The sequence below is a fragment of the Lampetra planeri genome, unplaced genomic scaffold, assembly GCF_965212315.1.
Source record: "Lampetra planeri unplaced genomic scaffold, kcLamPlan1.2.h2 scaffold_103, whole genome shotgun sequence".
Lineage (NCBI taxonomy): Eukaryota > Metazoa > Chordata > Hyperoartia > Petromyzontiformes > Petromyzontidae > Lampetra > Lampetra planeri.
Window position 1 is genome coordinate 82,487 of NW_027613739.1, and position 16,547 is coordinate 99,033.

The 16,547-nt window shown below is 41.8% G+C and overlaps 1 protein-coding gene across 1 annotated transcript in view; it reads left to right on the top strand.

Moving 5' to 3' along the window:
- LOC144738515 (uncharacterized) overlaps positions 1-14,811 on the top strand; it is an 89,009-nt gene extending 74,198 nt beyond the window's left edge. The window contains exons 25-29 of the mRNA XM_078621529.1: positions 2,235-2,316; positions 6,061-6,184; positions 7,906-7,941; positions 11,732-11,796; positions 14,588-14,811. Of these exons, the coding sequence (XP_078477655.1) occupies positions 2,235-2,316; positions 6,061-6,184; positions 7,906-7,941; positions 11,732-11,794 (305 nt within the window). The 3' untranslated portion in view covers positions 11,795-11,796; positions 14,588-14,811. The remainder of the gene's footprint in view (positions 1-2,234; positions 2,317-6,060; positions 6,185-7,905; positions 7,942-11,731; positions 11,797-14,587) is intronic.
- The last annotated feature ends 1,736 nt before the right edge of the window (positions 14,812-16,547 follow it).

Consider the following 16,547-nt stretch of genomic DNA (forward strand, 5'->3'; position numbering starts at 1 on the left):
GTCATGGAGCATAAACCATCACACGAACTCCGGTCATCCTCGCAGCTGCTTTTGGCTGGCCATTGAACAAAGACAGTCACTGCATCACGCGCTTTCAGATGCGCTATGGCCGTCTGGAAGACTCTTCCTTCCGATATTAGGAAGCCACTGGAGCTGTGCACTTTTAAATCTAGATTAAAAACGAATTTCATTATAACTGCTTTTTATGTTTAGTTTATTACCCTTCCCTGCGCCGTCCAATTAGCATGGTCGGCCATGTATGGTGCAAAAGAAGTTCAGCATTAATAAATACAATAGTTATGAAGGCCTCATTAAAAAAGCAGAGTATGGAGTAAAACTCAATTTGTTATCACTTCTTTTTGAACTATAATTCCTGGATCTGGGAGAGAGAACAAGGATAATGTTGTAAGATGCTCATAAAACAACGTGTGAGCTATATTAATAGGGGAGCATGAATTGATAGCTCACATCTGTTGTTTATTCTTGCAAACTTTTAGTTCAGTCTAATTCCAACTTGCAGCCCAGCAACAGTTTATGTATGAGTGGAATCGTGACATATGCATTTGAAGGCAATTCACAATGTCCCAGTTCACAAGTCCTGGTTTATCCAGGCTGCCACCGTCCATCCCAGACCCAGTAATCGGTCACTACTTTATATTCAGAAAGTCAAGGAGGTTTTAAATTTACAAACTGCAAACGGCAGTATTTAAATTTTTTTCAGATGTGACATCTGCAATTTCATCCTTATATGAGGGAGTGGGAGAGCAGTGGTGCAGTGGTTAGCACGCCGTGTTATTAACCCGGTGACTTATGTCTCTCACCATTGTCTGGCAGATATGATTTATTTCAGTTGTTGTGTGATTTCATAAGCGTGTGTAGAATCATGGGCAGTCACTGCACACATGTGTACTCACATACCCACCAAATAATACAATCATGCTCCGGGCACAGATTAAGAAACTTTTAAGATGTATAGTGTTATTTGACTCAGAAAATGAGTATATAGTGCAGCATAGCTCGGCCAACTGCCTGTTTAATATATTAACAACACCAACCACCATTCACAACTGAATGACAGTTGCGTCACCACAGCGTTTGCCAGGTTATGTGCAGCTTGAGGCCACGTGAAGTGTGAAATACTTGCAGGCAGGAGTTCAAGGGACAGATACAGGTGTTCTGGGTTAACTGAGGTGACGACTCAAAAATGCACAACCTGTGCTCTCCAATGTGTCAACCTGCTGCATTGTAATCACCCGAGGCTCTGTTCATTGTTGTGAGCAAGGAGTAAAATGCACAGATGAACATGGATAATAAGAATCCACACCTAGTGTCCCACATCCAGTCGTATGGGAAGCATTCCTCTGTATATGTGATATCTATGAGACCTTTTTCCAGTTTTAAAATTATGAAAACATAACAATAGGCTTATCCTTTCTGGAAATAACACAGGTGTTAAGATGTTCAAAAACAAAATAGATAAGTTGCAAGACTTGAAGTCTGCATTAACCACACATACTTGTGGCAAAACATGCAAACAAATGTGCTCTGATACTATACGCAGACTTGCATTGTCTTTGTACTCTTCACCTTTTGGCGTTCTCTGGTCTAACGCTGGTGAGACAAGGCCATAAAGAAGGCTGTCTCTAGTGTAGGCCAATCAGTTTCAAAGGCAATGCCATATATTATCAGAGCCTTTGTGTATGTGTGGTTAATGCAGACTTGATGCCTTGCAATAGGTATCTATTTTGTGTTTGAACATCTTAACACCTGTGTTATTTCCAGAAAGGGTAAATGTATGTGATGCAAGTTAAAGATGTTGCTACTGTTTATGTTGCTAATAGGCTCTGTTATCAGGAATAAGCAAGGATCAGGTTGACTCCAACTATCTTATTATATGGTTCTGTCACATAGATCCTGACGACCGCTTGTGTTGCAATCGAAACGTCGTGATAATTTTATTCACTTTATTTTTATAATTTTATTGTAATTTTTTCTATCTACGTGACTTTACCGAAAGAACCATAGAATATGAGTTCCTGCAGTCGCGAAAGTTAAGTCAAAACCCAATTATCTTATTTTAGTGAATATACAGAACTTGTCATTTTCTCTCAGGTAAGATACGTGGACAAAAATGCCAATAAGTTAAATATGAAATAAATTAAATCCAATGTTGAATGTCTCTTAAAATGCATATTGTCATTGTGAAATTAAATTCTTGATCCCTTTTCTACCAGATGAACAGCGTCAGTTTCGACTGCTGGAAACCAGCGATTTTGAACTGCCCTATGACTACATGTCCATCACCCACTACGACAGGTAGGCCTTCCTGATATCACCTTCTTGGGTTTACACCCGAACCGTGTATGTGATTCCAGCAGCCCCCACAGCCACAGCTTCACAGTGAGATAGAGCCCTCGTACACAGTGGAGTCTCCATCTCCTGCTGTTCAGGGAACTGGGAAATTTGAACATTAGATTTCCCTCTCACCCCACTCATCTACTACCATCTCTCACCCCACGCATCTACCATCTCTCACGCTACTGATCTCCCCCTCTCACACCACTCATCTATCATAAATTCCACAGGGGGAAAACTTCTAAAATGCACTATATTATCGTGAATGAAAGGAGTCGCGTGGTTATAACCCCCCATATTCGCGATACACTGCAATGGCGTTAATAGTGCACCATCGCAGTGTATCCCGAATTTACGTTTGCATGGGCCGATCTATGGTTAGAGTATATAAACGGTATACTGTATGTACAGTGTATATACAGTGAGGGAAAAAATTATTTCATCCCCTGCTGATTTTGTACGTTTGCCCACTGACAAATAAATTATCAGTCTATAATTTTAATGGTAGGTTTATTTGAACAGTGAGAGACAGAATAACAACAAAAATCCAGAAAAACGCATGTCAAAAATGTTATAAATTGATTTGCTTTTTAATGAGGGAAATAAGTATTTGACCCCTCTGCAAAACATGACTTAGTACTTGGTGGCAAAACCCTTGTTGGCAATCACAGAGGTCAGACGTTTCTCGCAGTTGGCCACCAGGTTTGCACACATCTCAGGAGGGATTTTGTCCCACTCCTCTTTGCAGATCTTCTCCAAGTCATTAAGGTTTCGAGCCTGACGTTTGGCAACTCGAACCTTCAGCTCCCTCCACAGATTTTCTATGGGATTAAGGTCTGGAGACTGGCTAGGCCACTCGAGGACCTTAATATTCTTTTTCTTGAGCCACTCCTTTGTTGCATTGGCCGTGTGTTTTGGGTCATTGTCATGCTGGAATACCCATCCACGACCCATTTTCAATGCCCTGGCTGAGGGAAGGAGATTCTCACCCAAGATTTGACGGTACATGGCCCCGTCCATAGTCCCTTTGATGCGGTGAAGTTGTCCTGTCCCCTTAGCAGAAAAACACCCCCAAAGCATAATGTTTCCACCTCCATGTTTGACGGTGGGGATGGTGTTCTTGGGGTCATAGGCAGCATTCCTCCTCCTCCAAACACGGCGAGTTGAGTTGATGCCAAAGAGCTCCATTTTGGTCTCATCTGACCACAACACTTTCACCCAGTTGTCCTCTGAATCATTCAGATGTTCATTGGCAAACTTCAGACGGGCATGTTTATGTGCTTTCTTGAGCAGGGGACCTTGCGGGCGCTGCAGGATTTCAGTCCTTCAAGGCGTAGTGTGTTACCAACTGTTTTCTTGGTGCCTTGAGATCATTGACAAGATCCTCCCGTGTAGTTCTGGGCTGATTCCTCACCGTTCTCATGATCATTGCAATTCCACGAGGTGAGATCTTGCATTGTGCCCCAGGCCGAGGGAGATTGACAGTTCTTTTGTGTTTCTTCCATTTGCGAATAAGCGCACCAACTGTTGTCACCTTCTCACCAAGCTGCTTGGCGATGGTCTTGTAGCCCATTCCAGTCTTGTGTAGGTCTACAATCTTGTCCCTGACATCCTTGGAGAGCTCTTTGGTCTTGGCCATGGTGGAGCGTTTGTAATCTGATTGATTGATTGCTTCTGTGAACAGGTGTCTTTTATACAGGTAACAAGCTGAGATTAGGAGCACTCCCTTTAAGAGTGTGCTCTTAATCTCAGCTCGTTACCTGTATAGACACCAGGGAGCCAGAAATCTTTGATTGAGAGGGGGTCAAATACTTATTTCCCTCATTAAAATGCAAATCAATTTATAACATTTTTGACATGCGTTTTTCTGGATTTTGTTGTTGTTATTCTGTCTCTCACTATTCAAATAAAGCTACCATTATAATTATAGACTGATCATTTCTTTGTCAGTGGGCTAACGTACAAAATCAGCAGGGGATCAAATACTTTTTTCCCTCACTGTACAGTACAGGAAAACCCCACAGGGTGATGTTTCAGCTATGCACGGTTAGACGTTGCTAAGATAGTTATTATATAGGCTTGGGAAAGGTGACAGCGCTGCAACCCTTTGGAGCTACTACGGTGTGAGTGAATCGACTGTGAGCATGTATGTTTTTTGTATTCTGGTGTGATAATGTAACTTACTCAACCCGCTCATCCACAACGCAAGTGTTCACGCATGGCCACATGCATAGCCACCCACTCATTGAGGATATCAGCCATGCGGAAACCTAGATGGCGAATCGTGAACGTTCAAGTGATAGTGTTAGGGCAAGCATCGGGCTGGCAATTCAGTGTGAGAGGTGAGCTTTGGCAGTGCGAGTAATGGAGATGGGGGTTTTGTGTTGCGGTGAAATTGAACGTGTACACACACACAAGAAATAGAGAGCCACTTTGCATCCTTTACTAGAATAAGGGTGGAAATCATTTAGAATTAGTTAAACAAAGAGGGAAGGGGTGATCATTTCAGACCCAGGACACACAACCCTAGTTTTCCCTTAAGGTTTATTGTTTGTCGAATTCTGTTTTGCCCAACATGGCATTTCCCAGGAATGTAACCCCCACATTCATCGAGGTTTTTCTTTTTGTGTAAAAGAGTTGCAAAGCAGATGCTGGAAGGGTTGTTTATGAAGCCGGCAACACAACACGTCCATGCAGGGAGCCTGTTTTCGCAATGGCCGTTCCCAGGCCTTTTAAGCTCTTGCCTCGACCTTCCTGAATGTTCCAGGGCTCTCCCTCTCTCTCCACCACTCCCTTGATCTCTCACCCCTCACCAATGTTTCTCCAACCAATAAATGTGCCGTGCGTCTCTCATTCAAATTTTCCATCCAATGAGGTTCAATAACCTCACTTCTGAATGTGTCACATATGTATCTTCTTGGTTCTTTCGGTAAAGTCACGTAGAAGGGAAGTAATAAAATAATAAAATAAAACATAATAAAATGAAATAATTTCATTTTATTATGTTTTATAAAATGAAATAATTTCATTTTATTATGTTTTATTTTTATTATTTTATTACTTCCCTTCTACGTGACTTTACCGAAAGAACCAAGAAGATGAATCCCTGCAGTCACGAAAGCTTTAAATCGAAATGTCACATATGTAGTTAGAATTTTAGCCAATGAGAGGAAGAATATCGTATTTTAATAATTTTAAATTATAATTACTACATTTGTAGTGAGTCCAACTGAGTCGCAGACGTTGTCTTGGGAGCAACACTATTTATTTCACCAACATAACATAACACAACCTACACTTGGGTGTTGAATACCCATATTCTTTGGTACTTTCGTTAAAGTCACGTAGGTAGAAGAAAAAAAATATCACGACGTTACGATCTCAACACAAGCGGTCGTCCTCAGGCAGAAAAAATTATCCAGCAGTGGAACTGCTGAACCAGCGAGAGAGCTGTTACAACAAGGTTATATATGTGGCGATGGGCAAACAAGTGGGGTCTGAGCTGGAAAGGAATTCCATGTCTGGACGCAAACACATCAGTTGTGTTAATGGGGGAGATTAGGGAGAGAGAGATTAGGGAGAGAATATCATGAAATGAGCTTCTGTCGCGGCGACGGAAGCTCATTTGACAGTTAAATGCAGTATGTTAATGCAGTCTTCTCTCTCAAATGCGGAAGATGATGCATGTGCTGTGTTCCTGTCAAGGTGTGCATTCTCTGTGGATGGGAGAAGCCCTACGATCATCCCTAAATCAGAGACAGTCACTATTGGTCAGCGGGATTGCCTCAGCCCACTGGACGTCATAAAGATTCAAAAGATGTACAAGAATGTAAGTAATACGGTAGATGCGCGTGGTGTCCAGTATTGTCATCGCGTCACATAACCTGTACAAGGCATGATCGCCATACGTTTACAGTGCAAAATGTGAGGCCATGCACGAGACACCCACCTGTATAACAGAGGTACATGGAAGAGGCAGCACTGAGTATTTTGCTGACCCATAGGTGCAAAGTTTGAGTTGCTTTCCTCTGGACACATTGGTTTTCCAGTAGAGTGCATGCAAACAATACTGAAAAGCAGTGGTGCACATGGCTGCATGCTCGCTCACTAAGCTCCGAGCCGGCATTGCTTGGATACTGGGTTCATGTTCACGTTTTAGTCACCATTGCTTAAATCAGGTTCTCTAGTGTAGCGAGTTGATGGTCTCAACCGAGTCTTCAATGACTCGCTTATCACCTCATCCAGCTCTGAGGATTAAACATCTCAGATTGATTGCTGTGTGATAAATTTTTTCAGGTAATGAATGATGCACACAGAGTGGCCTATTGAGTGACTTCAGAAGTTGTTCCGTGGTGTCATCTTCCAGGGCTGTATGGGCATAAAATATCCGACTGCCTATGGAAAAAAATTTAATCTGAAAATGGAATTGGCCAAATGTCCTTTGAAACTCTCCTGAAACAGACTTGAGTCGTACTTCCTTGGTGAAAGAATTTCACATCTTGCAGTTCTAACGTTAGTCAAGTATTTGTTCGCTATGAAGGGAGCAAGCAGCCAAAATCGATGGTATATGTACCCCCATAAATTGTAGTGCAATGATGGGTTGGGTTTGACAATGTATATAATAAATGCATAACTGGTAATTCTTCACATTATAATTTTTCAACTAAGATGGCCAAGTTACTGAGCAGGGCGAGCGAGGTCACAGCCCACAGGGTCACAGCTGTGGTGGCGGTGAACACGTTAAAGCGTCACTGGTGCCAGAGTGGGCCCAGATAAATCTACTGAGTGGCGCACTCTCATAGCACTGGCCTAGAGTGCTGGCCACACTGGGCCAGCTTGCCTGTGAGGCACGGGTAGCCTTCACGGCTGTGGGGTGCCCCAGCAAAGGGGAGGTGTTCGCATGCCAATTGCCTAGTACAATCAGAACACGTTACAGAAACAAGCCTGAGCCTGCCCATTGAAGACCAGCTCTTGCCTGAACGTGGCAGGGAACAAGGGGGAGTCTCACCTGTCATGTTTCTGTAATGCGAGCGTAAACGGCCTCGCGGATATGACGTAACAGAGGGGAGGAGTTGGGTCACGTGGGGAGAAGGGAGAGCTCTTAAGGGCAGGAACCGGAAGAGCCGGGGAGAAAGTGAAGGATAAAGACAGGAGGAGGCCACGCAGGGCAGGAGGTGGGAAGTGGCGTGATCGCCACTGGTCGGGACTCGGCACCGTTGGCCAGCGGTGTCCGGGAACGGGGGAGATGGAGAGCAGCGGTGGGGCTGCAGAGAGAGCAGCCGAGGGGCTGCAGATCGAGGGCGGAGAGGCTGAGAGGAAAGCCAGCAGCGGAGCTGCATCGGGAGCCAGCAGCAGGACTGCGGGAGCGACGGCAGCAGAGGGGCTGCCGAGCGGGAGGTGGAGGAGACTCTGAGCGAGGCGCCGTGCAGGCAGAGTTGTACGAACACAAATAAAGGACAACTGAGACAGACCCAGTGAAAGAGTCCTTTATTACACTTCTATGGAATTCTGGGAACGTTTATTGACAATGATGTGTTTCTACTTATTCAGGTGGTGGCTATCGAAATTGCTAGAGCGCTTCCTGAGGTAAGCATGGTTCCATACATCTGCACAATGTTGCTTCATTGCACATATAGCAAGCTAATGCTGGTTTGATGTACAATTGCATGTGCCAGTTATTTCCTGCAGCTCTTTCTCATTGGCAGCTGTAACCGTGCTATTCACATTCACATGTTTTTTTGGAATATATACTCGTCATTATCTTCAATTTGTCATCATGTATTCACTGTTGTTAATCTCCAAACTATATATCGAGACCAAAGCATTTGTTGTAGCTAATCCATGAACCGTGTGTCTCTTAATAATGCACGATTCTCACCCACAAAATAGACAGCTTTCTTTTGAGCCTCGTCTCAAACGGTGTTAGACCAGAGGACGCCAAAAGGCGTCAAAAGGTGTCCTCTGGTTAATGCAAACATTATTCCTTGAAAAAAGGTTTCAGTTTGGTGTTTTAACATCTTAACACCTGTTTTGTTGCCAGAAAAAAAGGAAAAAAATAGATATTATCATGATTGGTAAGGTTCCTATTTGCTTATCTAGAAATAATTTGCCTGACAATTCATATAGAAACTTTGACTCGGCAACAACTATCACATATCATTGTGTTGCAAGGTAGCACCAGGCTTAGTTCTAGGCCATTTACACTTCATAATGCACTTTTTCTACAGGAATAATGAATAAAACATGTTTCTTTATAAATCACAGGTCTATAAGGTTTTATTTGTTAACGAAAAATAGGACTGGGTTGCATAAATCTAAAATGTATTCATTCTGATGTTCTGTTAGAATTGCTAAAAACTGGATCTACCTTGGTTGATCAAGGACGAGGCATATATATAGTGAAGTTATTAATTTGCAGTGATGACAAAGCATTTTCAAAATTTACCCCAAACATGGCACGTTTGAAGTTAAATATTAAAACGAAAATACAGAACTCTTCTTATAGGTGGGCCTATTACCTGTGACTCCTATTATCTGCGGGAGCTGTAGGGTTTGTGAAAACTTATATTACTCCCCGCCCTTTTGCTTGTACTTTTGTACTTATCTGCCATCATAAGTGATGTTTCCAAAAAGTCTATGCGGAACGGCATCCGAATACCCGCAATATTTTCACGGATAAGAGGAGTCATATGTCGAATTACTCCAATTACTTGTTGGTTATCCACAGAGTAACTCGGGACACACAAAAAGAGACAGAGACACAGACAAGGAGGCACACTTAGACAAGGAGTGATACACAAGGACACACACACATACACGGTGACACCTACTCTTTTGCATGAGTGGGATTGGACAGGATGCATAACTACAAGGGATGATGAATGATGGTCAAGAATAATTAACGGAGTGCCAGTCAAGGAATAGAACGTGTCCAAGAGGACATCTACCGAGGCAATTGAGCAATGAAATGAGGGGAGGCCCAGGACCAGGTCTGATCATTGCCACTGAGGTTAGCCGTGAGTGGGAATCAAACTCAGGTCTCTGAGTTTGTAACACAATGCACTCACAATCTACATGAAGCACTATGCGTCCTTAGCACACGAGTTCCCTCGAAATTCCACTGTCACTCGAGCGTGATTGTACGCAGCTACAGCGAGTGGCAACCTGCGCAAAGCGCTCCCATTTGCCACGCGATGCATGTGCGATTATTGCATGAGGCAGTGCGCACTGTCATGTGATCAATGATCTAGCAACCTGTATACAGTGCAAAAGCCCTGAGCAGTCAACCTCACTTGCGTTTTTCAGCTCAACCCATTGTCTGCTTCTGGCTCGTAATTCATCATCACCACCCATGTTTAATCCACTGCTGGATGAAGTCTGTCACTTCAAGATTCTGAGATGTAAAAGCCACCTAGAATTTTGATCTCCTCACGTGTCCCTTGTAGTAGTGTTATTACATAATTATAACTACACATGTGTTACACAATACATAATCTATGTGTGTTGTACAATATTGTGACTATGCAGTGGTATAGCATTATATTATTACGTGTAGACATTTACAATATTAATATACTATACAGTGTACCCTATTGTATTAAACTATATTTTAGTTATAGTTTGTCTATGGCATTGTTAATATACTGGAATTCAATTATTAATGCATTACATATTCTTAGAAATCGATTATATTATACACATTCCATTGTACGATGCAATTGCTCTCCATGTGTTGCATTATACTATATATATTGCATCGTAGATTGTGTTTGTTATATTATGCATATATTGCATTATATTACAAATGTATTACATTGTATGTTAAAGTTAAAGTATACATATATTTATGTTGTATGAGGGATACGAATGCATGGATAAAACAATATTGATTTCACTGGTATTACAGTTGTGAAATACCTAAATGTATGGGATTTTCGTTAGACAATCATGCATGGCTTGATTTACTCAAATGCAATGCACGCATCGCAGTCCGGTGAGATTTGGAGACTGCACGGGCTAAGTTTGTTTAACGAGGGAAGTGTTCTGCTGTATGTGCCTCACACCATGTGTGGCGTTATCCCAGCTGAAGACACTACTGCAACAATGGAGTCAACTAATTAGGAAGAGAAGTCTGCAGGGCTAATTAGGATGACGAGTCAGCAGGACTACAGTAATTTGGAGTTGGATGAGGAGCGATACATGTCCACATAAGCCACTTTGTTGAGCTATCATTTGTGGCCAGATCGCTTCTGAAAAATAATCTATTAGCTCAGTGGGCTTTACCTGGTAAGGTAAAAAAAATTGTTTAGTGTTAGTTGTATATTTTTGAAGTGATTGGTTTACCTTTCCTATATTTTGCACTCTTATCGTGTTTTTTGTATTGTTTATTGTCGTATCGTTCTGACCCTCCCCTACTGGGCAGCTGTGAAAAAAGCTTTATAGCTCATCGGATTCCTCCAGTATTAACAAATATTCTGATTCTATATGTATGTCTGTTTAACTTCTTTCACACCGTACGTAGCCACCCGTATTAATCGGAGATGCGGGGGAATGACAACAAATTAAACACCAAAAGCAGCCCAAAAGAAATGCATTTTCAATCTAGATTTAAAAATAGGACGAGAAGCCTGCAGGACAAATTAGGACGAGGAGTTTGTAGGACTAATTTAGATATATGTAGGTCTAATCAGTGCCGGATTATCCTAGTAGCAAAAGTAGCATATATTACGGGCCCCACACTTTCAAGGGCCCCGTGCTAAATGCTTTCAAGCTATCAAATCCGGTTAATGATTCTGCACTTGCTCTATTACTATAGTACTATACTGCCTTCAACTTTTATGAATGACTGGGTGTTTAAGGTTAGCGATTTGTCGTATTTCCTGACTGATTAGCAAATGAAAACATACAATTGCTTTACTATTCAAGTAAAAAATTTGTGTTTTAATATTTATGTTGTTTTAATGTAGGGCCCCTTTATAACATATGCTACAGGCCCTGCACTAGCTTAATCCGGCACTGGGTCCAATTAGGATGAGCAGTCTGCTGGTGAAACTGCGGAGATGCTGACTCCAAGCTCCACCACCCACTTTGTTCCATAAATGGCATTGGTCTCTCTCCATCCTGCCCCTAATTTTGCCTAAAAATGGCCAGATTTTCATCAAATTCAGTCTATATGTGGAAATATTAATTAAAATAAAAGCATATTATCCTTGGACAAAATGTGAATGATGCCCCTATTACCAATGGGCTCTCATACATATTTACAACAGTACTTACTCCTATGAATGTACAATGCTCGCTGGTGTGGTTCATTCAGTGCCATGTTGATTCATGGCCACTTCTCACTTCGATCTGCCTTCACCTTTTGTTTCTGTAGGACAGAAAAAAATCATTCCAGGAGCTGAGGAAAATAATTTCACAAGTAAAAATGACACGCTAAAGGTACAGTAGCAAATATCACTCTAGTTTCATCAGACACAAGCCTCGCAGAGTGAGCCTGCCATAAGCCACGTGTCTCATGTATATGTTTTGAGCTACAGAGCATAAGACAGTGTGGATATGGAACAACAAAGGGTTCAATCTACTGACAAAAGTCAGGATATACCAATACTAATTTCTGCTACCCATATGGCTTTATGACAAATGCAAAAGTGCTGGAAGCTGCCCTCCATATATGGTTGTGGTGAATGGCAGGACATGCTAACAAAAGAGGATGTCTATCAATCTACAAATGAGCCATTAATTACATCGGTAATCAAATAATGTAGTCTGGGCCACGTATACTACACAACACCAGATAGAAGGGCTCAGCAGCCACCATGTGGGTTCCATAACATGGCAAGTGGGGACAAGGATGACTGCTGATAAGCTGTGGAATCAAACAGTGCATAAAAATCTTCCAACTGCAGGTGTCACATGCGGAGAGCTCAGACTGATGGTACAAGACCTTTAAAAGCGGAGGCATTGGGTTACCCAATCTGTCAGTGACACGTGATAAGCCACTTTGTTTAACTTCTTTCACACTGCACGCAGCCAACCGTGCTAATCGGAGGTGCGGGGGGAAGGACAACAAACTAAATGCAAAAAGCAGTTCTACAGAAATTATATTTAAATTTAGACGACAGCCTAAGTACTAACTCGTGCGGATAACAAGACAATTGAATAAACGGCACTCACTTTCGTCGCATGGCATACACACGTGGTGAATATTTGACTGTGCCCAGTGCCGGTTGGGCCACCAAATTTCCATCAGTCCTTTCCTTCTGCAGGCGTTGCATCTTTGTCACCTGGCTGCAAAGGCCTGGTCTTACAATACCTCGCCATCTGGTTATTTAGCTCTTGGTGCCACTCCCATGCTGTACGCGGAGATATACCAAACTGCACCCTGCACGTGTGTATACTCATCCACCCTGCTGCACACTACGTGTATACTCATCCACCTTGCCCCACCATGCACTCATCATGACCTCCTCTTCCTGCTTACATCCACAGTGCTTTCCAATCATTTCTATTTATATATGATTTGAAAATAAGCACTTGAAACTTGAACAATAATGTTGAGCAACATAAAAGGACAAATAAATAGGAACAATGTGAGGGCATCGTCTTGGTTCTTTCGGTAAAGTCACGTAGAAGGGAAGTAATAAAATAATAAAAATAAAACATAATAAAATAATTCTCACGACGTTTCGGCCACAACGCAAGCAGCCGTCCTCAGGTGAAGAACAGGTCTGTCGAGAAGACAGAGTCTGAATGACAACTCCAGGCTTGGAGCGTCTTTTTAAGCTGGGTTGGAGGGGGGGAAGAGCGCCTTGACAATATAATTTGCATATCAAGATGAATTTACGACAATTACAGCTGGCTTCACTGCGCGATGTGTGCCGTCATCTTGAATTGGGTGTAATGGCGGAACCCCAGCCTCGTGGTTGAAAGGCTGTCAAATCGTAACTTCCTATTCACCTGACTAAACTCGCCCTCTAAACAGGAAATTCCTGTATACTCACACCCCCACTCCCGCATGGAGCAAAACACCTGCCATGAGGCAGAACATGAGTTGAAATCCTGGTTGAGTGACAACTCGGCACATTAGCCTTCCAGAATCAATAAAATGCAAACGATTTTGAGGCAAACCAACAGTGGTCATACTATCGGGAGACTGGCTCCCACCATGATGAAGTGGAATTTTCACCACTGGTTCAGAAATGTGAACAGAAAAGAGTGCCGTTTCTTGCTGTAATACTTTGTGCGGGAGGCTGCTACGTGTTCTCGACCGATGCACCTCGATATATGAAGTAGATGCGTTCCTGAAGCTTCGTTCATATATCGAAACTTCGTATATTGAATAACTTATAGCATTAGTAATATTAGGATGCCTTCTCAGCCTTTGTAACTTACCATAGCATTCTATAAACACTTAATAACTTCGACTTCAAACTTTCGTGACTGCAGGAATTCATATTATATGGTTCTTTTGGTAATGTCACGTAGATAGAAAAAATATAACACTAAAATAATAAAAATTAAGTGAATAAAAATAATAAAAATATCACGACGTTTCGATCACAACGCATGACTTTACAGAAAGAACCATAGAATAATAATTCGTAACCTACCATTCGTATTGTAAGCAAATACGTTTTATATTGAAAATAATATATTTAATACTGTCCAGTATTAAAATAAAAAACTGACACGAACAAAAGAAACGGTGGACTATACAGTAAAATATGATCACACTCACCAGTGTAGATTTCGGTGCAGTCGGAAGGTTGCATTGCACACCAAACACCATAGCTCCGTAACGTCGGACGTTGCTGCGCGTTGATTGGCCGAGATGAAAGTAAACTTTTATAACGCATCGCGATGCGCAATGCTTAAGAAACCATATATTATTATAATTTGATTATTATTATATTGTACTGTAGATTGATAATTTTATTATTTAGTAATAAATGTCAGTGTATTTAAGCATTATTTTACGTTATTTTTCATTAACAATAATATAATGGCAATAAATCAAAAGTTTGATGTACTGAAACGTCATATTGTATATCGAATGTTTACATATCAAGGTACTGCTGTAGTCTGTTTTGAAGAGTAACGCATTGCAATAGTTCGCATCACGTTACAACATCGTACACGTTTGTGGTTGGTACACATGACACGTGCAGCACTTGTGTAGTGATGTGTTATTATTGCTCTGCTGATTACTTTATTTTGTCTCACATTGCAGCGTCTTCTGGCTGCGTTGTGCCGAGCTGGGATGACAAACCTGGTACAACCTGTCCAGCCAGAAGCGAGCGTCTTGGAATGGACCAATCATCTCATGATCAATTTACAAAAATCTTTCGTCTCTATATTTTGCTCTATTGAATGCTAATTGACACCAGTAAAATATATTTACGGAATGCACTTTAAACCCATATATATGCTAATTAAGGGAAGTATACATCGTTCTTTAATGGTGTTCAATACTGGCATATCATGACATTGTTAAATAGTAATTACTAATTATATGTCATGTTACACCAATATTGATTACTTTGCGCTTTCACTTCTGAAACTCCTTCACGTTTTTTTTGGACGTCATGAATTAATATTCTTCATTTAATCACCATCTTGGCGAACACCTCGGCGTAACCACGTATCAATGAGCAACATGACCAATTGACCTCATCACAAAGGAAAAACTCAGACCTCTGTTCCACGAAGTGATCACCCTTGTACGATGTGGCGATTAACATGGGTGGGGAGCCTCGCGATATTTGGTGGCGTGTCACGATTTTTTAAAAGTTTGTATCCAGAGTAACAGCCTCCTTCGTTAGTTTTCTGCCATTCAGTCAACAATTATCGATTGTTTTCTGCTTAACCTGCGTATAACCTCGATGTCCTTGAGCCAGGTTATAGAGAACTGATATTCATTACATCTTTCAGAAGAAAATCCCTGATTGATGCAATTATAGAGGGATAGTTAACAAATTAAACATCTTAGGGTTATTAAGGGATTAATGCTACGACGTCACGTGCCTTTTGATAGCTCCGCTCAGAGCGGCCTTTCCCATGCAAACCGGTGCACGGGGCGCATGCTGACCGGGATCCAGCGACCCCTCCTCACAGTCATTGAGTAAAGTGGCTTCCACAACAAGACACGGTGCCTTGCACAGAATACGAACCATAATGAAGGGCAACAACAATGCAGGCTCATTAGCCTGACTCCCCACATTACAACTGTAGAGACATCCGTGGACACATATGAGGGCCAGCGTGCTTGCGACTAATTCAATTTGTATGGAGTTAGTGGTTTTTTTTCCTTTCAACGAAGTACAACTATCTAACCTCAAATGAATGTCAGACACTGAGATGGTGTTGACACACGTATTAGAAAGTAACTAACAACTTCCATTATATAATTACCCTGGTGTAGCCACATCTTCCAATGTCTGGCCAGTGTGGAAAGAATGCCAAACGCTTTATAGAGGGATTCTCTAGAGCTGTCTCTATGCTCTTCAACCAGCAGTGGTGTGAGCAAGCAATCGCAGGACTGCACCTTTATATATACACAACTCTGGACTGATTACAAATGTATTTTATTTAAGCACATTGGTGTGTTGCTTGTCATTAGGTTTGGTTTTCCAAAAGCACTCCACCCTGCTCTATTTCGCCACTTCATCATTTTGACCTCGGTCTCCATCTTCAATAACTTCCCTGCGTGGACTCAGAAGTGCCTTGCAGGTGTGGGCTCAGGCAGCGCAGGTTAGTGGACTTGGGCAGGACACGTCGCGAGAAGGGATGATTGCGGTGATCAAGACCAACGTGGGAGTGGTGGTCAGAGGGAGGGAACACGACCAGTAGGACGCCCACCACGGAGATGGAGCGACGAAACCGGCTCCTGCTGTGAATGGATTGTTGCATCAAATGTGTCTCTTAACATAGCAAAATGGCATATTTAAATAAATCAATACATGTTTACAAATAACATTGTCACTAAACACATGGGCATTGAATAATTCACCCGATTTGATAAGTGGTAACTGTTTGGGTTGCGATCTGACTCGATATATGTTACGAAAAATAATTGTGCCAAATATGGATTTCATATTAAATTATATATCTGAGAATTAAAAAAAAAGTATTTCATGATTGGTCAATAACACTGCCTAAAATGAATAAAGTGACGTTTAGGGCAATTGTCC